The sequence below is a fragment of the Heteronotia binoei genome, chromosome 15, assembly GCF_032191835.1.
Source record: "Heteronotia binoei isolate CCM8104 ecotype False Entrance Well chromosome 15, APGP_CSIRO_Hbin_v1, whole genome shotgun sequence".
Taxonomy (NCBI): Eukaryota; Metazoa; Chordata; class Lepidosauria; order Squamata; family Gekkonidae; genus Heteronotia; species Heteronotia binoei.
Window position 1 is genome coordinate 1,279,655 of NC_083237.1, and position 23,546 is coordinate 1,303,200.

The 23,546-nt window shown below is 53.8% G+C and overlaps 1 protein-coding gene across 1 annotated transcript in view; it reads right to left on the bottom strand.

Annotated features, from left to right (window-relative positions):
- Nucleotides 1–159: 159 nt before the first annotated feature.
- LOC132584579 (chloride channel protein ClC-Kb-like) overlaps nucleotides 160–23,546 on the bottom strand; it is a 36,845-nt gene continuing 13,458 nt past the window's right edge. The window contains exons 12-22 of the mRNA XM_060256482.1: nucleotides 21,698–21,767; nucleotides 20,714–20,824; nucleotides 20,416–20,629; nucleotides 19,038–19,171; nucleotides 18,824–18,954; nucleotides 10,372–10,423; nucleotides 9,195–9,268; nucleotides 9,032–9,103; nucleotides 1,327–1,431; nucleotides 1,056–1,142; nucleotides 160–291 (exon numbers count right to left, since the gene is read on the bottom strand). Coding sequence (XP_060112465.1) covers nucleotides 160–291; nucleotides 1,056–1,142; nucleotides 1,327–1,431; nucleotides 9,032–9,103; nucleotides 9,195–9,268; nucleotides 10,372–10,423; nucleotides 18,824–18,954; nucleotides 19,038–19,171; nucleotides 20,416–20,629; nucleotides 20,714–20,824; nucleotides 21,698–21,767 — 1,182 coding nt within the window. The remainder of the gene's footprint in view (nucleotides 292–1,055; nucleotides 1,143–1,326; nucleotides 1,432–9,031; nucleotides 9,104–9,194; nucleotides 9,269–10,371; nucleotides 10,424–18,823; nucleotides 18,955–19,037; nucleotides 19,172–20,415; nucleotides 20,630–20,713; nucleotides 20,825–21,697; nucleotides 21,768–23,546) is intronic.

A 23,546-nucleotide genomic window follows, 5' to 3' on the forward strand; every position in this document is an offset into this window, starting at 1 on the left:
GGCTTTTTAAGCCCCACCCCCCAGTTCAGGCAAAGAAACCCTTCCCAAGACCCTCCCTGTTCCCCAAGCTTCATTCCTGATCCAGCGAGGGCGTGGAGGGAATCAAGCGGGCTGGGTGACACAGCGGGGGAGGGGGACGCATCCACACGGCCTCCCCTCCTACACCTGGGAGCTGCCAACTTTGCCACCTTCCAGCACGTTCCGTTCCTGCTCATCCTCAGGCCCGGGGGACTGCCGTGGGGCACGGCCAGCAAAGGTACCCTTGACGCACCCTTCCACGGCACTCTTCAGCTGAAGGGAGGAAAGAGAAGGACAGAGAGCTTCAGGGTGGGGATCTGAACTCAGCCCTGCACAGAGGGGGAGCGTGGCTCAGGGGAAGAGTCTCCGCTTGGCACACAGAAGGGCTCGCATTCAATCCCCGGCCGCAGCATCTCCTGCTGAAAGGGTTGGACTAGATGACCCTGGAGGTCCCTTCCAACTCTATGATTCTATGACCAGAGCAGGGCTGGCCAAATTTACTTAATGTAAGAGCCACATAGAATAGACATCAGATGTTTGAGAGCCACAAGACATGAACATCAGACGTTTGCAAGCCACAAGGAAGGAAAGGAAGGAAGGCAAATAGATGGGAAGAGGGAGGGAAAGGTAGAAAGAAAGCAACTTTAAATGCATTCTCCAAGCTGCTGGCTGGCTTGGCTTGGGGAAGTGATTTAAAGAGACAAATGGGGTGGTGGGGCTTCAAGAGTCGCACAATAAGCGTGGAAGACCACGTGTGGCTCCCGAGCCGCAGTTTGCCCCCCCCCCGGACCAGAGGATAGGAATGCCCCCCTGCCTGAGGCCCTGGAGAGCAGCTCCCCGTCTGAGGAGGCAACACCGGCCTTGGGAGACCAAGGGTCTGATTCCGGGTAAGGAACCTTCATGCGTTCCTGTGAACAGGCTAAGAAACCTTTTCTGGCTCTGCTGCCTTCTCTGGAGAGCTCCCCAACCTCGCCAGGCCCCTAGCGGTGGGACGGCGACTGAGCATGCTCAGGGAGACTCCAGGTCCCGGCACTGACCTCTTTGAGGCTGACCACCCCGACCAGGCGGCCCATGTTGGTCACGTAAGCGATGTGGAGGCCCAGGAGGTTGAAGAGGTCGTAACACTGTTGGGGCAGATGAGAAAGAAACGGCTCACGGCAAAGGAGGAGCATTCTCCCAGCGTCCCGCCCAGATCGGCCGCTCCCAGAGTCAGCCGTGGCAGTGCTTCTGTGGCCACCCAAGAAGGGGCCCTGGGAGCTTGTGGGCCGGAAGGGCTCCCTCCCAGCCTGCGGGAACCTCTTCCCCCACCTCGTAAAGGGTTTCCCTCTCCAGCAGGCGGTAAGGCGCGGGGTCCATGGGCAGCTCATCCAGGCGGAGGGCTTCCTGCAACTGCCGGCATTCCCATTCTTCCACCTGTGGGCAGGGAGGGGGTCAGCCAGGGCCAGCCTCCTCTCTCAAAGTGAGAGCCAGTCTGGTGTAGTGGTTACATGCACAGGCTCTTATCTGCAGGAACCAAGTTCGATTCCTCACTCCTCCACTTGCACCTGCTGGAATTGGGTCAGCCATAGCTCTCTTATTTGACAGAACCGGGTTTGATTCCCCACTCCTCTGCTTGCAGCTACTGGAATGGCCTTCGGTCAGCCAGAGCTCTCTTTTCTGGGAGAACCCGGTTTGATTCCCCACTCCTCCACTTGCACGTGCTGGAATGGCCTTGGCTCAGCCAGAGCTCTCTTATCTGGGAGAACCGGGTTTGATTCCCCACTCCTCCACTTGCACGTGCTGGAATGGCCTTGGCTCAGCCAGAGCTCTCTTTTCTGGGAGAACCGGGCTGGATTCCCCCCTCCTCCACTTGCACGTGCTGGAATGGCCTTGGGTCAGCCAGAGCTCTGGCAGAATTGTCGTTGAAAGGACAGCTGCTGTGAGAGCCCTCTCAGTCCCACCCACCCCACAGGGTGTCTGTTGTGGGGGAGGAAGGGAAAGGAGATTGTAGGCCGCTCTGAGACTCTGTCCTTGAAAGGGCAGCTTCTGGGAGAGCTCTCTCAGCCCCACCCACCTCATAGGGTGTCTGTTGTGGGGGAGGAAGGCAAAGGAGATTGTGGGCCGCTCTGAGACTCTGTCCTTGAAAGGGCAGCTTCTGGGAGAGCTCTCTCAGCCCCACCCGCCTCATAGGGTGTCTGCTGTGGGGGAGGAAGGCAAAGGAGATTGTGGGCCGCTCTGAGACTCTGTCCTTGAAAGGGCAGCTTCTGGGAGAGCTCTCTCAGCCCCACCCACCTCATAGGGTGTCTGTCGTGGGGGAGGAAGGGAAAGGAGACTGTGAGCCGCTCTGAGACTCTGTCCTTGAAAGGGCAGCTTCTGGGAGAGCTCTCTCAGCCCCAACAGCCTCATAGGGTGTCTGTTGTGGGGGAGGAAGGCAAAGGAGATCGTAGGCCGCTCTGAGACTCTGTCCTTGAAAGGGCAGCTTCTGGGAGAGCTCTCTCAGCCCCACGCGCCTCATAGGGTGTCTGTTGTGGGGGAGGAAGGCAAAGGAGATTGTGGGCCGCTCTGAGACTCTGTCCTTGAAAGGCCGGCTTCTGGGAGAGCTCTCTCAGCCCCACCTGCCTCACAGGGTGTCTGTTGTGGGGGAGGAAGGGAAAGGAGATTGTAAGGTGCTCTGAGATTCAGAGTGAAGGGTGGGGTATAAATCCAATCCTGGGGACAGCTACAATCGGGTCTGCTGCTGAGTTCCATCCCTGTCCACCACTTGGGAGGTGACCCAGGATACTGACCTAATGGTCTGAGATTCTAGATCTCACCCTTGCTGTGGCTCAGGGGCGGAGCCTCTGCCTGGCGTGCAGAAGGTTCCAGGTTCAATCCCTGGCAGCATCTTTGGTTAAAAGGCACTGATGGGAAAGACCTCAGCCTGAGACCCTGGAGAGCCGCTGCCAGTCTGAGAAGACAAGACTGACCTTGGTGGAGCAAAGGTCTGGTTCCGTAGAAAGCCGACTCCCCTCACAACCTCCCCAAGGAAATTCAAACTCCCACGTCCAGAACATTGACTAGCATGTTGTTGTTGTTCAGTCGCACAGTTGAGTCCGACTCTTTGTGACCTCATGGACCAAGTCACGCCAGGCCCTCCTGTCCTCCACCATCCTCCGAAGTCTGCTCAAATCCTTGTTTGTTACAATAGCAACGCTGTCCAGCCATCTCCTCTTTTGCCGTCCCCTTCTTCTTTTGCCTTCTGTCTTTCCCAGCATCAGGGTCTTCTCCAGGGAATGCTCCCTTCTCATTGGGTGGCCAAAGTCTTTGAGCTTCAGCTTCAGCAGCTGACCTTCCAGGGAACAGTCTGGGTTGATTTCCCTTAGGACTGACTGGTTGGATCTTCTTGCAGTCCAAGGGACTCTCAAGAGTCTTCTCCAGGGAGTGCTCCCTTCTCATTGGGTGGCCAAAGGATTTGAGCTTCAGCTTCAGCATCTGACCTTCCAGGGAACAGTCTGGGTTGATTTCCCTTTGGACTGACTGGTTGGATCTTCTTGCAGTCCAAGGGACTCTCAAGAGTCTTCTCCAGGGAATGCTCCCTTCTCATTGGGTGGCCAAAGGATTTGAGCTTCAGCTTCAGCAGCTGACCTTCCAGGGAACAGTCAGGGTTGATTTCCCTTAGGACTGACTGGTTGGATCTTCTTGCAGTCCAAGGGACTCTAAAGAGTCTTCTCCAGGGAGTGCTTCCTTCTCATTGGGTGGCCAAAGGATTTGAGCTTCAGCTTCAGCATCTGACCTTCCAGGGAACAGTCTGGGTTGATTTCCCTTAGGACTGACTGGTTGGATCTTCTTGCAGTCCAAGGGACTCTCAAGAGTCTTCTCCAGCACATCTCAAAAGCATCTATTCTTCTGCGCTTGGCCTTCCTTATGGTCCAGCTCTCACAGTCACACATTACTACTGGGAATACCATCTGTGGCGGAACCGGCCCGATTCTGCCTTCAGACCCGGTCCCGTCAGCTCCCTATGGAGTCGCCAACTCCTGGAGGGAGCTATTTCTCCTCCTGCCCCTTGGGCTCGCTGCCACCACCTGCTCAGTCCCGGGGTTCAGATTGAGAGGAACAGGACTCCCAATCCCCCTCTCCAGCTGTGAGGCCAGGCCTCAAGGTCCTCTGCCACCCTGCACTTGGGTTTCACAGAGACCTCAGCGCTTCTTTGGGGCACCCCTGGAGGATTGGCACCTTATCCAACTGCATGCCTTCCCCCTTCCCCGGGGCCCCCTTCTCAAAAACAGCGTGGTCTAAAGCGGTCTGGGGATCTAGGTGGTACAGAGATTGACTGCCAGCATTTAAACAGTAAAAATATATTTATTTAAAAAGAGAAAAAGATAGGAAAAGAAAAACAAAACAAAAACAGTTGCATCTACAAAATTAGCACAGCAAAGCCCAGCACAGCAAAGCCCAGCCCAGCAAACAGCATAACAAAATAAAGTTGATTATAAACGCATCCGGCTGGCCCTGATCTAAACTTGCCCTGTCTTGTGAAGTACTTACTTAGTCTGCCTGCCTGGAGGCCTCATTTTCCTGAGCAGGCCTCCCCCACAGGCAGGAGCCTCCATTGCTCACCACATGCTCGCTCGAGCCCCAGTTCAAATCTGCTTCTCTTCCTGCCTAACACATGCAAGGAACAACAGCACTTCCTGCCTCTCTAGGAGACTTTCCCCCTAGCGTTGTTGGTTTGGCTCTGGAAGGGAGGGGGGGAGTGAGGGGAAGGCTACAAAGCCTGCTGAATGGATTTACTGATCCCTGCCTTTTTGGATGAAGCACCAACACTCTCAGATGGCGTTTCTCCACACGTCCCCCTCCTTAAATTCTGAGCCGGAGGGGTTGCCTCCTACAGAGGTGACCCCGTAGCAGAATCCAAACAAACAAGGAGAAACCCATTAACCAAAATATTACACAAACATTCCGGTATTTCTCCAATAATACACAAAGTCCCACAACCTAGGTGTCCATGTCCTTTCTGGACAAAACGTTGCATTGCTGCATGCAGAAGGAATGTCCAGTCTTTAAGATGTACTCCTCCATCTCCCAGGACCACCTCTGGAGTTTGGTGCTCTCCCTCCGTTGCTGCTGTTGCTGGGGTGAGTGGTCCATCAAAGGCGGAAATTCCTGGCCCCACATATGAGGTTGGAAACTGCCCAGTTCCCACACAGTTGCTTCTTCTTTATCCCTCTGTGAAACCCAAGTGCAGGGTGGCAGAGGACCTTGAGGCCTGGCCTCACAGCTGGAGAGGGGGATTGGGAGTCCTGTTCCTCTCAATCTGAACCCCGGGACTGAGCAGGTGGTGGCAGCGAGCCCAAGGGGCAGGAGGAGAAATAGCTCCCTCCAGGAGTTGGCGACTCCATAGGGAGCTGACGGGACCGGGTCTGAAGGCAGAATCGGGCCGGTTCCGCCACACTTGGCGGCAGCGGTGGGATAAGAACAAACAGAGAACTTGATTGGCCAGGCATTTTTGGTTTTTGATGCGTGCAAGCACCCAGAGGAAGCAACAGCGGTTTTGTTTTATTTTCGGGTCAACTGGAGTAGGGAAAGTTTAGCTAGTTAGGATGGAGCGTGCTAAGATGCTGGAAATCCTGAAGATGACAAAGCCACAGCTCCAGGAAGAGTGTGCAAGGCACAAGCTGGAGTGTGACAACATGACTGTAGCAGATATGAAAGACCTCCTTTTGGAGTATCATCAGCATGCAGGGGCACTTGCAAAAGTGTTTCCCACCCAGTCAGAAGAACTCTTGCGGCTACGGTTGGAACTGGCAAGAATCCGTACCAAGGCGTACCAAGAGCGCAGACAGGAGGAACGAGAGAGAGAGGAACGACAAGCAGAGAGGGATGCAGTCCGCAGACAGGAGGAACGAGAGAGGGAGGAAAGACAAAGAGAGAGAGAGCTGAGACGAGCTGAGATCCGCAGACAGGAAGAAAGAGAGAAAGCTGAAATCTACAGACGGGAGCAGGAAGAGCAACGTCGCCATGAGCTTGAGGTGCTACGTCTGGAAGCTGAACTAAGCAAAGAGATCCAAGTCACCCCTAAGGACTTTGCAGTGTACCAAGAGGGAGAAGACCCCTCCATATACCTCTCCAACTTTGAGAGGGCAGCCAAACAGTGGGGGATTGCAGAGGAGGACTATATGTCTTACCTCTGTAGCAACCTGACTGGAGAGCTTTCAGCCATCTATCACAGCATGCCTATGGAAGATGGGGGGATAACTTTTGCGGCCTATAAAGCCACTGTATTTAAAAGGTTTAAACTGGGGCCAGACCACTCCCGAAAGCAGTTCAGGGGTTTGGCTCCACAAGAAGGTAAATCCTATTCTGAATGTGGGGTAATGAAGGAACAAACAGTTCCAGTGTTATTGGGCCGGGATTTGTTGGTTGGCCAGTACTCTATCAAGGCTGTACCCCACAGCCAAACCCCCAGGGGGAAGTGGGAGGAGGAAGGCAACTTTAAGGAAGCCACCTCACCACCAACCAGGGAGGGGGAAATAACCCAGGTTACTGAGGATGAAGAGAGGGCAGTCACCCAGGAGGGGGAGGACCAGCCTGTCTCAAGCCCTGGAGTAGGGTGTTCCCAAGGGGAAGAGGGGTGTAGCTTTCCCCAAGTGCAGCAAGAGGCTGTCGATGTTCCTAGCAAGGACAGGAACCTGTCTAGCATAAAGGATGTGCATGCTGAAGAGACCAAGGTGGAGAGTGGAGATTTCACAGGAGGTTCTGAGAGCAGCAAGGCTAATGTGGGCTCAGAGGAGCACATAGCTGAAGGCTTGGGGGAACGGGAGCGGTTCCAGGAGGGGGTCCGGAGCGGCCTTAGGTTGGAACCGGTTCACCAAGTAGCTGTGGATCAGGAAGTGGGATCGTCCGAGACGCTCTCAAAACAGGTCGTCTTGAAGCAGGGCAGACAGGAATCCTGGGAAGCTGTGGGACCTTCCAGGCAGGAAGGGGGTCAGTTGGGTAGTACTGAAAAACCAACCGAGGGGACTGAGAACCCAAGCCAAACCCTCAGGGGAAGGTGGGGGGAGGAAGGCAACTTTAGGGAAGCCACCTCACCACTAACCAGGGAGGGGGAGGACCAGCCTGTCTCAAGCCCTGCAGGAGGGTGTGCCCAATGGGAAGAGGGGTGCCAATTTCCACAAGGGCAGCAGGATGCGGTGGAGTCTTCCAGGCAGGAAGGAGCTCAGTTGGCTGACACTGAAAAACCAACTGAGGGGGCGGAGAACCCAGATCAAACTTTGGCTGAGTGTTCTGGAAACAGTGGGACTAGGGGTGGCTTGAAGGAACAGATGATAGGAAGTCTGAGGGAGCCAGAAATGTTCCTGTCTGAGGTTCAAAGTGACCCTAGGCTGGAACCACTGTGTGAGTTGGCAAGGGACCAGAAAGTGGAGTTCTCAGAAGCTGAGACAGGGGATAGGGTGATGGTCTTCCTACCCCTTCATACTGGTGAATGGAAAGTGGAAGGGGAGGGACCCCATGTGATTGTGGATGACCTAGACGAGGCTACTTATGGGGTGGCTATGGAGAAGACGGGAAAGGCAGTTGAAGTGGGGCAGGTGAATATACCACAGCCATTCTCTGCGAGGTCCATGGTGTTGCATATAGGTAGGAAGGAAGGAGACAAAAAGAAGCTGGGACAGCAATTGTTTGCAGCACCAGAGGTAGTTTTCTGGGAGGACAGAGTGGACAGAGGGAACATTCCACCAATGAGGGATAAAGAAGAAGCAACTGTGTGGGAACTGGGCAGTTTCCAACCTCATATGTGGGGCCAGGAATTTCCTCCTTTGATGGACCACTCACCCCAGCAACAGCAGCAACGGAGGGAGAGCACCAAACTCCAGAGGTGGTCCTGGGAGACGGAGGAGTACATCTTAAAGACTGGACATTCCTGCTGCATGCAGCAATGCAACGTTTTGTCCAGAAAGGACATGGGCACCTAGGGTGCTGGACTTTGTGTGTTATTGGAGAAATACCTGAATGTTTGTGTAATATTTTGGGTTAATGGGTTTCTCCTTGTTTGTTTGGATTCTGCTACGGGGTCACCTCTGTAGGAGGCAACCCCTCCGGCTCAGAATTTAAGGAGGGGGACGTGTGGAGAAACGCCATCTGAGAGTGTTGGTGCTTCATCCAAAAAGGCAGGGATCAGTAAATCCATTCAGCCGGCTTTGTAGCCTTCCCCTCACTCCCCCCCTCCCTTCCAGAGCCAAACCAACAACGCTAGGGGGAAAGTCTCCTAGAGAGGCAGGAAGGGCTGTTGTTCGGGACAATACGATGCGTTTATAATCAACTTTTCTTTGTTATGCTGTTTGCTGTGCTGGGCTGTGCTGTGCTAGTTTGGTAGATGCAACTGTTTTTGTTTTGGTTTTTCTTCCCCTATCCTTTTCCCTTTTAAATAAATGTTTTTTCTGTTTTAAATACTGGCAGTCAATCTCTGTACCACCTAGATCCCCAGACCGCTTTAGACCACGCTGTGTTGAGAAGGGGGCCCCGGGGAAGGGGGAAGGCATGCAGTTGGATAAGGTGCCAATCCTCCAGGGGTGCCCCAAAGAAGTGCTGAGGTCTCTGTGAAACCCAAGTGCAGGGTGGCAGAGGACCTTGAGGCCTGGCCTCATAGACGGAGAGGGGGATTGGGAGTCCTGTTCCTCTCAATCGGAACCCCGGGACTGAGCAGGTGGTGGCAGCGAGCCCAAGGGGCAGGAGGAGACATAGCTCCCTCCAGGAGTTGGCGACTCCATAGGGAGCTGACGGGACCGGGTCTGAAGTCAGAATCGGGCCGGTTCCGCCACACCATCGCTTTAACTATAGGGACTTTTGTTGGCAGAGTGATGTCTCTACTTTTTATTATACTGCCCAGGTTCGCCATAGCTGTCCTCTCAAGGAGCAAACGTCTTTTCATTTCATTAACTAGCATAACCTCACCCAAAGAAGTCAAGGAAGACTTGGTCAAGGCTTCAGAGAACTCCCAGCCCACCCCCATCAGGTAAGGTCTGAGCAGGAATAATCCTCCATCTTCACATACCATCCCATAGTAGCGTACGTGCTTCTCTCTTTCGGACGGACCATCTCCAGCACAGGCCATGCTTTTCAACGGCTGCAATCAGAAAGGACACCACTGAAGTCAAGAATCAAGAACTCAGGACAGGCTCTTGTGAGCCATCGACCCGGGCAATAGCACCCCCTACCTCTTCCTCAGCTCCTTCTGCCCATGAGTTTTCAGTGGCATCAGAAGACGATCCCTCTGCTTCTCTGGGTGTTTCTGCATAAGAAACAAGCACAAAGTGGGGGGGTTAGTATCACTGGATTTGGGGCAGCATTTGGCCCTTCCTCCAGCCCTTCCTTCCTACTTGCCTTTGTTTTGGTATTATGGCCAAAACGTCAAAGCAGAAGGCCATTAGTGATGACAGCCGTGTCCCGAATAAGAATGTCAGAAGAGCCCTGCTCAATCAGACCAGAGAGGGTCCCTTTAGTCCAGCATCCTGCCTCACACAGTGGCCACCCAGTTCCTCAGGAGGGCCAACAACAGGGCAGAGAGGCCGAGGCCTTCCCCTAAGAAGAACCTCAGAAGAGCCCTGCTGGGTCAGACCAGGGAGGGTCCATCTAGTCCAGCCTCCTGTCTCACACAGTGGCCGCCCAGTTCCTCTGGAGGGCCAACAACAGGGCAGAGAGGCTGAGGCCTTCCCCTGAGAAGAACATCAGAAGAGCCCTGCTGGGTCAGACAGTGAAGGTCCATCTTGTCCAGCCTCCCGTCTCACACAGTGACCAACCAGTTCCTCTGGAAGGCCAACAACAGAGCACAGAGGCCAAGGCCTTCCTCTGATAAGAGCATCAGAAGAGCCCTGCTGGGTCAGACCAGGGAGGGTCCATCTAGTCCAGCCTCCTGTCTCACACAGAGGCCAACCAGTTCCTCTGGAAGGCCAACAACAAGGCAGAGAGGCCGAGGCCTTCCCCTGTGAAGAACACAAAAAGAGCCCTGCTGGATCAGACCAGTGAGGGTTCATCTAGTCCAGCCTCCTGTCTCACACAGTGCCAACCAGTTCTCTGGAGTGCCAGCAAGAGGGCAGAGAGGCTGAGGCCTTCCCCTGAGAAGAACATCAGAAGAGCCCTGCTGGGTCAGACAGTGAAGGTCCATCTCGTCCAGCCTCCAGTCTCACACAGTGACCAATCAGTTCCTCTGGAAGGCCAACAACAGAGCACAGAGGCCAACGCCTTCCTCTGATAAGAGCATCAGAAGAGCCCTGCTGGGTCAGACCCGAACACCAAAGCTTTGTCACTGGGCCAACGAAGCCCAATTTCTGTCTGCCCTAGAAACCCCTCCCCCTTCGTCATAACCCACACAAAGCACAATGCTAAGGCTCTTACCTAATTTCTTGCCTTCCTCTGCGTGTCCATCCAGCTCCTGCAGTTGAGAGTCCTGGAAACACCAGCCATGTAGATTCAGAAAATGCAGTCAGGCAAAGTGTTAAAACTTTCAAAACCAGTGGGGAACCCGCAAGGACGTGGAGGGGTCACTTCATTTCCCCCGTATTCCTTCCCCTCATTCCTTCCTCTTCCTTTCTTCTAGGCAGCTCCTATAACCTCTCCCCTTTTCCTCCTTCTTGGGAGGCCAAAACAGCCCAGTAAACAGCCCTGCCTGTTACTTACAGAAACCAAGGTCTGAAAGCTGACAATATTGTTGCGGTTGTCTAGCAATTATCACTGAGGCCACTGAGACCTCACAGGGCATCCGTTTCTTAAAGGTATGGGCCCTGCTTCTATTTTCTGGGGGATTTAAAACCCCCAATTTATTTATTTTTTAAGATTTCAGATTCTGCTGCGAGGCTAGGGGGTTTCTCAGATGTGTAGTGACATCTTTCTTGCCTGTCCATGGCTCAAATCTCTGGGTTTATGTAGCCACAGAGGGGGCCATGTTGAGAATTAGATACACGGAATTCACGAAAGAGGGGCAGAAGGCAAAAGACAACATTTCTTTAAGGGTGGGCTGCAGGCGGGGCCCCTTGAGGGAAACCAGGGAGTAGCCTGGTTTATATGAGCTCAGCATTTGATAGGACAACCGCTCCTCCCCAGACACCAATGCGAGTGTTTAAAGCAGGGGGAAGCCAGTTTTCCCACCTGACAGCCACATCTCAATTGTTGCACCCTTCTGAGGGCTCCAGAGCCAGCACCGCCCACCAGTATTCCCTCTAAGCTGAGTTAGTGCAAGCTAGCTCAGTGTTTAGCCCCCAGCTCACACATTTTTGGCTTAGCTCCAGGGCTTTTTTTGTAGCAGGAACTCCTTTGCTTGTTAGAAGAAGAAGAAGGTATTGGATTTATATCCCGCCCTCCACTCCGGAGAGTCTCAGAGCGGCTCACAATCTCCTTTACCTTCCCCCCCTCCACAACAGACACCCTGTGAGGTAGATGAAGATATTGGATTTGTATCCCACCCTCCATTCTGAAGAGTCTCAGAGCGGCTCACAATCTCCTTTCCCTCCCCCCCCCCACAACAGACACCCTGTGAGGTAGATGAAGATATTGGATTTATATCCCGCCCTCCACTCTGAAGAGTCTCAGAGCGGCTCACAATCTCCTTTCCCTCCCCCCCCCCACAACAGACACCCTGTGAGGTAGATGAAGATATTGGATTTATATCCCGCCCTCCACTCTGAAGAGTCTCAGAGCGGCTCACAATCTCCTTTCCCTTCCTCCCCCACAACAGACACCCTGTGAGGTAGATGAAGATATTGGATTTATATCCCGCCCTCCACTCAGGAGTCTCAGAGCGGCTCACAATCTCCTTTCCCTTCCTCCCCCACAACAGACACCCTGTGAGGTAGATGAAGATATTGGATTTATATCCCGCCCTCCACTCCGAAGAGTCTCAGAGCGGCTCACAATCTCCTTTCCCTTCCTCCCCCACAACAGACACCCTGTGAGGTAGATGAAGATATTGGATTTATATCCCGCCCTCCACTCCGAAGAGTCTCAGAGCGGCTCACAATCTCCTTTCCCTTCCTCTCCCACAACAGACACCCTGTGAGGTAGATGAAGATATTGGATTTATATCCCGCCCTCCACTCCGAAGAGTCTCAGAGCGGCTCACAATCTCCTTTCCCTTCCTCCCCCACAACAGACACCCTGTGAGGTAGATGAAGATATTGGATTTATATCCCGCCCTCCACTCCGAAGAGTCTCAGAGCGGCTCACAATCTCCTTTCCCTTCCTCCCCCCCAACAGACACCCTGTGAGGTAGATGAAGATATTGGATTTATATCCCGCCCTCCACTCCGAAGAGTCTCAGAGCGGCTCACAATCTCCTTTCCCTTCCTCCCCCCCAACAGACACCCTGTGAGGTAGATGAAGATATTGCATTTATATCCCGCCCTCCACTCCGAAGAGTCTCAGAGCAGCTCACAATCTCCTTTCCCTTCCTCTCCCACAACAGACACCCTGTGAGGTAGATGAAGATATTGGATTTATATCCCGCCCTCCACTCCGAAGAGTCTCAGAGCGGCTCACAATCTCCTTTCCCTTCCTCCCCTCCAACAGGCACCCTGTGAGGTACATGAAGATATTGGATTTATATCCCGCCCTCCACTCCGAAGAGTCTCAGAGCGGCTCACAATCTCCTTTCCCTTCCTCTCCCACAACAGACACCCTGTGAGGTAGATGAAGATATTGGATTTATATCCCGCCCTCCACTCCGAAGAGTCTCAGAGCGGCTCACAATCTCCTTTCCCTTCCTCCCCTCCAACAGGCACCCTGTGAGGTACATGAAGATATTGGATTTATATCCCGCCCTCCACTCCGAAGAGTCTCAGAGCGGCTCACAATCTCCTTTCCCTTCCTCTCCCACAACAGACACCCTGTGAGGTAGATGAAGATATTGGATTTATATCCCGCCCTCCACTCCGAAGAGTCTCAGAGCGGCTCACAATCTCCTTTCCCTTCCTCTCCCACAACAGACACCCTGTGAGGTAGATGAAGATATTGGATTTATATCCCGCCCTCCACTCCGAAGAGTCTCAGAGCGGCTCACAATCTCCTTTCCCTTTCTCCCCTACAACAGACACCCTGTGAGGTAGATGAAGATATTGGATTTATATCCCGCCCTCCACTCCGAAGAGTCTCAGAGCGGCTCACAATCTCCTTTCCCTTCCTCTCCCACAACAGACACCCTGTGAGGTAGATGAAGATATTGGATTTATATCCCGCCCTCCACTCCGAAGAGTCTCAGAGCAGCTCACAATCTCCTTTCCCTTCCTCCCCCACAACAGACACCCTGTGAGGTAGATGAAGATGTTGGATTTATATCCCGCCCTCCACCCCGAAGAGTCTCAGAGCAGCTCACAATCTCCTTTCCCTTCCTCCCCCACAACAGACACCCTGTGAGGTAGATGAAGATATTGGATTTATATCCCGCCCTCCACTCCGAAGAGTCTCAGAGCAGCTCACAATCTCCTTTCCCTTCCTCCCCCACAACAGACACCCTGTGAGGTAGATGAAGATGTTGGATTTATATCCCGCCCTCCACCCCGAAGAGTCTCAGAGCAGCTCACAATCTCCTTTCCCTTCCTCCCCCACAACAGACACCCTGTGAGGTAGATGAAGATATTGGATTTATATCCCGCCCTCCACTCCGAAGAGTCTCAGAGCAGCTCACAATCTCCTTTCCCTTCCTCCCCCACAACAGACACCCTGTGAGGTAGATGAAGATGTTGGATTTATATCCCGCCCTCCACCCCGAAGAGTCTCAGAGCAGCTCACAATCTCCTTTCCCTTCCTCCCCCACAACAGACACCCTGTGAGGTAGATGAAGATATTGGATTTATATCCCACCCTCCACTCCAAAGAGTCTCAGAGCGGCTCACAATCTCCTTTACCTTCCTCCCCCACAACAGACACCCTGTGAGGTAGATGAAGATATTGGATTTATATCCCGCCCTCCACTCCGGAGAGTCTCAGAGCGGCTCACAATCTCCTTTCCCTTCCTCCCCCACAACAGACACCCTGTGAGGTAGATGAAGATATTGGATTTATATCCCGCCCTCCACTCCGAAGAGTCTCAGAGCAGCTCACAATCTCCTTTCCCTTCCTCCCCCACAACAGACACCCTGTGAGGTAGATGAAGATGTTGGATTTATATCCCGCCCTCCACCCCGAAGAGTCTCAGAGCAGCTCACAATCTCCTTTCCCTTCCTCCCCCACAACAGACACCCTGTGAGGTAGATGAAGATATTGGATTTATATCCCACCCTCCACTCCAAAGAGTCTCAGAGCGGCTCACAATCTCCTTTACCTTCCTCCCCCACAACAGACACCCTGTGAGGTAGATGAAGATATTGGATTTATATCCCGCCCTCCACTCCGGAGAGTCTCAGAGCGGCTCACAATCTCCTTTCCCTTCCTCCCCCACAACAGACACCCTGTGAGGTAGATGAAGATATTGGATTTATATCCCGCCCTCCACTCCGGAGAGTCTCAGAGCGGCTCACAATCTCCTTTCCCTTCCTCCCCCACAACAGACACCCTGTGAGGTAGATGAAGATATTGGATTTATATCCCGCCCTCCACTCCGGAGAGTCTCAGAGCGGCTCACAATCTCCTTTCCCTTCCTCCCCCACAACAGACACCCTGTGAGGTAGATGAAGATATTGGATTTATATCCCACCCTCCACTCCGAAGAGTCTCAAAGCGGCTCACAATCTCCTTTACCTTCCTCCCCCACAACAGACACCCTGTGAGGTAGATGAAGATATTGGATTTATATCCCGCCCTCCACTCTGAAGAGTCTCAGAGCGGCTCACAATCTCCTTTCCCTTCCTTCCCCACAACAGACACCCTGTGAGGTAGATGAAGATGTTGGATTTATATCCCGCCCTCCACCCCGAAGAGTCTCAGAGCAGCTCACAATCTCCTTTACCTTCCTCCCCCACAACAGACACCCTGTGAGGTAGATGAAGATATTGGATTTATATCCCGCCCTCCACTCCGGAGAGTCTCAGAGCGGCTCACAATCTCCTTTCCCTTCCTCCCCCACAACAGACACCCTGTGAGGTAGATGAAGATATTGGATTTATATCCCACCCTCCACTCCGAAGAGTCTCAGAGCAGCTCACAATCTCCTTTACCTTCCTCCCCCACAACAGACACCCTGTGAGGTAGATGAAGATATTGGATTTATATCCCGCCCTCCACTCCGGAGAGTCTCAGAGCGGCTCACAATCTCCTTTACCTTCCTCCCCCACAACAGACACCCTGTGAGGTAGATGAAGATATTGGATTTATATCCCGCCCTCCACTCCGGAGAGTCTCAGAGCGGCTCACAATCTCCTTTCCCTTCCTCCCCCACAACAGACACCCTGTGAGGTAGATGAAGATATTGGATTTATATCCCACCCTCCACTCAGAAGAGTCTCAGAGCGGCTCACAATCTCCTTTCCCTTCCTCCCCCACAACAGACACCCTGTGAGGTAGATGAAGATATTGGATTTATATCCCGCCCTCCACTCCGAAGAGTCTCAGAGCGGCTCACAATCTCCTTTCCCTTCCTCTCCCACAACAGACACCCTGTGAGGTAGATGAAGATATTGGATTTATATCCCGCCCTCCACTCCGAAGAGTCTCAGAGCAGCTCACAATCTCCTTTCCCTTCCTCCCCCACAACAGACACCCTGTGAGGTAGATGAAGATGTTGGATTTATATCCCGCCCTCCACCCCGAAGAGTCTCAGAGCAGCTCACAATCTCCTTTCCCTTCCTCCCCCACAACAGACACCCTGTGAGGTAGATGAAGATATTGGATTTATATCCCGCCCTCCACTCCGAAGAGTCTCAGAGCAGCTCACAATCTCCTTTCCCTTCCTCCCCCACAACAGACACCCTGTGAGGTAGATGAAGATGTTGGATTTATATCCCGCCCTCCACCCCGAAGAGTCTCAGAGCAGCTCACAATCTCCTTTCCCTTCCTCCCCCACAACAGACACCCTGTGAGGTAGATGAAGATATTGGATTTATATCCCGCCCTCCACTCCGAAGAGTCTCAGAGCAGCTCACAATCTCCTTTCCCTTCCTCCCCCACAACAGACACCCTGTGAGGTAGATGAAGATGTTGGATTTATATCCCGCCCTCCACCCCGAAGAGTCTCAGAGCAGCTCACAATCTCCTTTCCCTTCCTCCCCCACAACAGACACCCTGTGAGGTAGATGAAGATATTGGATTTATATCCCACCCTCCACTCCAAAGAGTCTCAGAGCGGCTCACAATCTCCTTTACCTTCCTCCCCCACAACAGACACCCTGTGAGGTAGATGAAGATATTGGATTTATATCCCGCCCTCCACTCCGGAGAGTCTCAGAGCGGCTCACAATCTCCTTTCCCTTCCTCCCCCACAACAGACACCCTGTGAGGTAGATGAAGATATTGGATTTATATCCCGCCCTCCACTCCGGAGAGTCTCAGAGCGGCTCACAATCTCCTTTCCCTTCCTCCCCCACAACAGACACCCTGTGAGGTAGATGAAGATATTGGATTTATATCCCGCCCTCCACTCCGGAGAGTCTCAGAGCGGCTCACAATCTCCTTTCCCTTCCTCCCCCACAACAGACACCCTGTGAGGTAGATGAAGATATTGGATTTATATCCCACCCTCCACTCCGAAGAGTCTCAAAGCGGCTCACAATCTCCTTTACCTTCCTCCCCCACAACAGACACCCTGTGAGGTAGATGAAGATATTGGATTTATATCCCGCCCTCCACTCTGAAGAGTCTCAGAGCGGCTCACAATCTCCTTTCCCTTCCTTCCCCACAACAGACACCCTGTGAGGTAGATGAAGATGTTGGATTTATATCCCGCCCTCCACCCCGAAGAGTCTCAGAGCAGCTCACAATCTCCTTTACCTTCCTCCCCCACAACAGACACCCTGTGAGGTAGATGAAGATATTGGATTTATATCCCGCCCTCCACTCCGGAGAGTCTCAGAGCGGCTCACAATCTCCTTTCCCTTCCTCCCCCACAACAGACACCCTGTGAGGTAGATGAAGATATTGGATTTATATCCCACCCTCCACTCCGAAGAGTCTCAGAGCAGCTCACAATCTCCTTTACCTTCCTCCCCCACAACAGACACCCTGTGAGGTAGATGAAGATATTGGATTTATATCCCGCCCTCCACTCCGGAGAGTCTCAGAGCGGCTCACAATCTCCTTTACCTTCCTCCCCCACAACAGACACCCTGTGAGGTAGATGAAGATATTGGATTTATATCCCGCCCTCCACTCCGGAGAGTCTCAGAGCGGCTCACAATCTCCTTTCCCTTCCTCCCCCACAACAGACACCCTGTGAGGTAGATGAAGATATTGGATTTATATCCCACCCTCCACTCCGAAGAGTCTCAGAGCGGCTCACAATCTCCTTTCCCTTCCTCCCCCACAACAGACACCCTGTGAGGTAGATGAAGATATTGGATTTATATCCCACCCTCCACTCCGAAGAGTCTCAGAGCAGCTCACAATCTCCTTTACCTTCCTCCCCCACAACAGACACCCTGTGAGGTAGATGAAGATATTGGATTTATATCCCGCCCTCCACTCCGGAGAGTCTCAGAGCGGCTCACAATCTCCTTTACCTTCCTCCCCCACAACAGACACCCTGTGAGGTGGGCAGGGCTGAGAGGGCTCTCACAGCAGCTGCCCTTTCAAGGTCAGAGTCTCAGAGCGGCCTACAATCTCCTTTCCCTTCCTCCCCCACAACAGACACCCTGTGAGGTGGGCGGGGCTGAGAGGGCTCTCACAGCAGCCGCCCTTTCAAGGACAGAGTCTCAGAGCGGCCTACAATCTCCTTTCCCTTCCTCCCCCACAACAGACACCCTGTGAGGTGGGCGGGGCTGAGAGGGCTCTCACAGCAGCCGCCCTTTCAAAGACAGAGTCTCAGAGTGGCCCACAATCTCCTTTCCCTTCCTCCGCCACAGCAGACACCCTGTGAGGAGGGTGGGGCTGGAGAGGGCTCTCACAGCAGCTGCCCTTTCAAGGACAACCTCTGCCAGAGCTATGGCTGACCCAAGGCCATTATAGCGGCTGCAAGTGGAAGAGTGGGGAATCAAACCCAGTTCTCCCAGATAAGAGTCCGCACACTTCACCACTACCCCAAACTGGCCACATACCTCTGATGTAGCCAATCCTCCAAGAGCTTACAGGGCTCTAAGTACAGGGTCCGCTGTAAGCTCCAGGAGGATTGACTACATCAGGGGTGTGTGGCCTAATATGCAAAAGAGTTCCTGCTACAGAAAAAGCCCTGCTTAACTCAGGGAAAATGGCCCCAAGAGCAAACTAACTTCTGCAGTCGCTCACAACTTGAATGCCAATAGCTCCCGAAGCAGAATTTTTGCTCACAAGACTCCACAGCTTAGAGAGAACATTGCTGCCCCCTAGCAGACACTGCAGGCCAGGAGGGAGGGGCTCCGACAAAGGGCCAGCGGCAAGCTCTTTTGGGCCACCAGCTAAGCCTCAAGCGGGGCCAGCCCTAGACCATCTGGCACCCTAGGCAAGGCGAACTCCTACCCCCCCCCCGCACTGATAACGTCACCGAGTCACATGGGGTGCCCAATACTTCACCCCAGAGGGCTGGCGCTCTAGACAATAGCCTAGTTTTCCTAGCGGCAGGGGGCAGCCTTGGCCCCAAGTCATGTCTTAACCTGCTCCTCGCTGATCTAAAACACGCAGCAAGTGTGCTCTTTTCAAACGGGAAGTCCAATTAAAATAAATTCCCCTTCCCATTAGGTTTGGGGCTCTGTCTGTTCCTAAGGCGAGGCGGATGCTTGCGGCAGGGGAGACTCACTGGCTCCTGAGGTCCAGCAGCCCCGTCCGATCGGCTGAGCAGGTACTGAAGTCTCTTTTCGGCACTGAGCTGGTCCGACAGCAGAGCGGAGAGATACTTCCTCTTAATGGACCCCAGCAGAACACGCGATTCTGTGGGGGAAGTGGAGGGATGAGAGAGGTTGTGGGGGGTTCTCCGTTTCAGGGTCTCCCGTCTTGGCTGGGTTGACCGTTACCTTCAGAGTCCACCAGGGGGAACTGCTTGAGGGTGGAGGCGCTGAGCAAAGCCCGGAGATCCTTGAATCTGCTTTCTCGGGTCAAATATTTGAGATCCGTCACCATAAAGTCCTCTGCATAAATATCATGGCCTCTGGGAGGGGGAAAGAGAGGCACGGAACAATTCAGGAGAATCCAGGAGTCTCGTTTCTAAGCTACAACCGGCTTAACCCACTAGGCCCTCCTCCCCTACCAGGAAATATTTGTTTGTTTGATTTACAAAATTTGTACTTCCCCTTTCTGCACTGCGGTCTGAACTCTGCTCACGACCTGAGTTCGATCCCAGCGGAAGCTGGTTCAGGGAACTGGCTCAAGGTTGACTCAGCCTTCCATCCTTCCGAGGTTGGTAAAATGAGTCCCCAGTTTGCTGGGGGGGGCGGAGTGTAAAAGACTGGGGAAGGCAACGGCAAACCACCCTGTGAAAAGCCTGCTGTGAAAACGCTGTGAAAGCAACGTCACCTCAGAGTCAGAAACGACTGGTGCTTGCACAGGGGACCTTTCCTTTCCTTTCTGCCCTCACCAGAGTGACCAATTTAAAACAGACAAGGTGAAAACCACATTTTAAAATCATTAAAATACCACCCCCACAAACACAGATCATTAAAAAATAGAGTTAAAAACTAACATAAAGGTAAAGGTAGTCCCCTGTGCAAGCACCAGTCGTTTCTGACTCTGGGGTGACGTTGCTTTCACAACATTTTCACAGCAGACTTTTTATGGTTTGCCATTGCCTTCCCCAGTCATCTCCACTTGTCCCCCAGCAAGCTGGGGACTCCTTTTACCGACCTCGGAAGGATGGAAGGCTGAGTCAACCTGGAGCCGGCTACCTGAACCCAGCTTCTACCGGGATCAAACTCAAGTTGTGAGCAGAGCTTGAACTGCAGTACTGCAGCTTAGCACTCTGCGCCACAGGGCTCATCAAAAACAAAGATACAAAGAGTTTAAATACATGCAACCTGTGTGATCAGGATGGTAGAGCAGGTTCCTCAGGTGGTCCTTCAAGTATGCTGGTCGCAAACCATGAGGGGCTTTGAAGGTCAAGACCAGCCCTTGAATTGTGCCTGGAAGCCAGCTGGGAGCCCGTGTGGGTGAGCTCAGACTGGAGAGATGTGGTCCCTACAACCAGCCTGCCTGTCTCAATCAGCAGCCAGAGCCAGGATTCCAGAGCCCAGCATTCTGCATCTCAGAACACTTGCAAGGGCAGCTCCACGTAGAGTGCACTGCAGTACTCTAATCTAGGCACAACCAAGGCATCTCAGTCTCTCTCCAGCTTCCCCCTTCCCAGGAATCCCACCACCTTCCCTGGCTTGTCTGCACAACGCTCCCGGGGGCACGTACCCGCTCTTGGCCATGGAGAGCTTGGGCAGAAAGGGCAGCTTCTTCACGAGGATGATGCCGTCGAAGAAGGAGGGCTGCCAGCGCTGGCTGATGGCATTGGCGATGAGCACGGCCACCAGCACCGGCAGGATGTGGGACATCTGCCCGGTCAGCTCGAAGGTCAGCAGGGCCGTGGAAATGGTCTGGGTCACTGCCCCGGAGTACGCTGCTGCCCCTGCGGAGGGAGACAGGGCCTGTGGTGTGGTGGCCCCCACCGGCACTACGCGGGACTGCCCAGGGAGGGAGGGGTGGGCCTTACCTGCCAGGGCATAGCCAGCCGGTGTGACTTGGATGCGGATTCCGTCAGCGATGATGCCATCGGGGAAGATTTTGGCCATCAGCTCGCCGTAGAGCCGGCCCAGAGCAGCTCCTGGGGGCGCAACAGGAGGAAGGGAGCTGAGAGGCACGCAAGAGTCTGAGTTAAGGGGTCCAAGGAGCAATGGGTTAAGAGCAGGGACCCCCAATGTGGTGCCTCCTGACACCTTTCTGGGCACCCACCAAAGTGGGCAGGGCTAGGTGGAGCTCCTGGCTGGCCACTGGAGGTGCGATTAGCTGTGCAGGTATTTCAGAAGACCCAGGGGTCTTCAGTGCAGGTCTCTTCCAGCCCCTGGCAGGGGAGGAGGGGCAGGGGGGTCAGATTCAGGCTGGGGAACTCCTGGAGATTCAGGGATGAAGCAGGGGAGGGCAGGAACCTCAATGGGGCACAAGGCCATGAAGTTCAAGAAGAGGTGGGTTTCATACCGTTCTTCTCTGCCTAAAGGAGTTTCAAAGCAGCTGAAGATGAACCTTCCCTTCCCCTCCCCACAACAGAGGGAGGTGAGGCTGAGAGAGCTCTGTCCCTAGCCCAAGGTCACCCGCAGGCTGCATGTGGAGGAGGGGGAATCAAACCCGCTTCTCCCAGGTTAGAGCCCTTCAGCCTTAACTACAACACCGCAGCAGCTCCACTCTCCGCAGCATCCGTTCTCTGCAGGGGAACTGCTCTCTATGGTCTGGAAAGGAGCTGCAATTCTGAGGGATCTCCAGGTCCCGCCTGGAGGCTGGCATCTCTGGCTCCGCCTTTGGTGGTTGTGCCCACCACACTGTCTCAGAATTCCAGAGGCGCCCAGAGTCTCTGGGAGAGGGCCAGGCACTCAGTCGCCGAGCGCCGCCAGGCCAGAGTGAAGACCTGCACAGTACCCAGCAGAGAAGCCGGGCACCAACAGGAGACCCCAGCTGGCAAGGTGGGGGCAGCGGAGTTCCTCACCATAGACGAAGACAGGGAGGAAATACCCAGCAGGCACGATCATGGTGGTCGCAGCGAGGAGCATGAAGAACTATTGGGAAAGAGAGAGCGCCTGGTCAGCGGCAGGGGAGGGGCCTGAGCCCCAGGCAGAATCGGTGTTGGGGGGGGGAATAAACTTCAGGGGGAAGATGGAGAAGGAAGAAAGGGAGAGGGGTGGCCAGAAGGCAGGGGGTGCCTATGGAGGGTAGTTTCTGCGCCTGGCTCTTCTGTGTCACTGCACCTCAAAAAGGATATTATAGCATTGGGAAAAGTCCAGAAAAGGACAACTAGAATGATTCAAGGTTTGGAACACTTTCCCTATGAAGAAAAGCTGAAACGCTTGGGACTCTTTAGCTTGGAGAAACATCGACTGCAGGGTGACATGAGAGAGGTTTACAAAATAATGCATGGGATGGAGAAAGTAGAGAAAGAAGTCCTTTTCTCCCTTTCTCACAATACAAGAACTCGTGGGCATTCAATGAAATTGCTGAGCAGTCGGGTTAAAATGTTTAAAAGGATGTCCTTCTTCACCCAAAGGGTGATTAACATGTGGAATTCACTGCCACAGGAGGTGGCGGCGGCTACAAGCATAGCCCGCTTCAAGAGGGGATTGGATTGGATAAAAATATGGAGCATATATGTGTGTGTGTGGGTGGGTGGGTGGGTGTGTGGGCGTGTGTACACACACACATATATTGGCCACTGTGTGACACAGAGTGTTGGACTGGATGGGCCATTGGCCTGATCCAACATGGCTTCTCTTATGTTCTTCTGGGATGGTGGCAGCAGGTTTCTGCCTGGAGGAGCTCACCATTGAAAGTTTGAGGGGGGGGCAGCAAAGGGAGGGGGAGGGGGGACAAAGGGGAAGCAGCAGCAGCCTTCCCTTCTGTTTGGCGTGAGGGAAGGAGGCGCAGCAGTGCCAGATTAAACCCCGTGGAGGCCCCTGGGCAGTCAAAATCTCAGGGGGCCCCTTGCAGAGTTGAAGCGCCCGCCCCGCCACCCGAAGCCCCCACGCCCTTTGACCAAGCTGCAGGGGAGAAGCAGAGAGAGGCAAGCTTAGCGAGGACGCCAGCAGCAGCCGCACCAGGCAAGGCGGGCAAAGAGTGGCGGAGCTAGCAGGCTGAGAACTGCAAGCAGGGCGGAAAAGCTGGCCTGGAACCGCTAAAAGCATGCGGCCCCATAGGCCAGTGCCTATTTGGCCTAATTGTTAATCCAGCCTTGAGGCCCAGCCCCCGGCAAAGGCAAGGGGACAAGATCCCCTCTTGCAAGAAGCTGACCTCAGCCCCATGGCACAGAGAACAGTGGGGCATGAGCGAGGCAGAGTGGGTGGCCTGCCCCCAGGTGAGGCCTGGAGATCTCCCCAAATTACCATAGATTCCCACAGGTCAGAGATGAGCTCTGTCTGGAGAACAATGCCCCCTTTGGAAGGTGGCCTCTGCACTGTAAAGCAGGGGTGGCCAACGGTAGCTCTCCAGATGTTTTTTCGCCTACAACTCCCATCAGCCCCAGCCACCGGCCATGCTGGCTGCGGCTGATGGGAGTTGTAGGCAAAAAACATCTGGAGAGCTACCGTTGGCCACCCCTGCTGTAAAGCCCTGCTGAGGCCCCTCCCATCCTCAAACCCCACCCCCTTCAGGCTCTACCCCCAAAGCTCAAGGAGTTTCCCCCCTTCCAGCTGGCAGCCACCCAAGTCAGGCAGAGCGGCCAAAGAGGGGGCAGGAGGTGAGGGCCGATGCTGTCTCTGAACTGTGGAGTCCTGTAAGCAAATATTCGGTTTCATGAGCTGCTGGCATTAAAGCTGTGAGCCAGCAATTTCACTACTGCATAAATT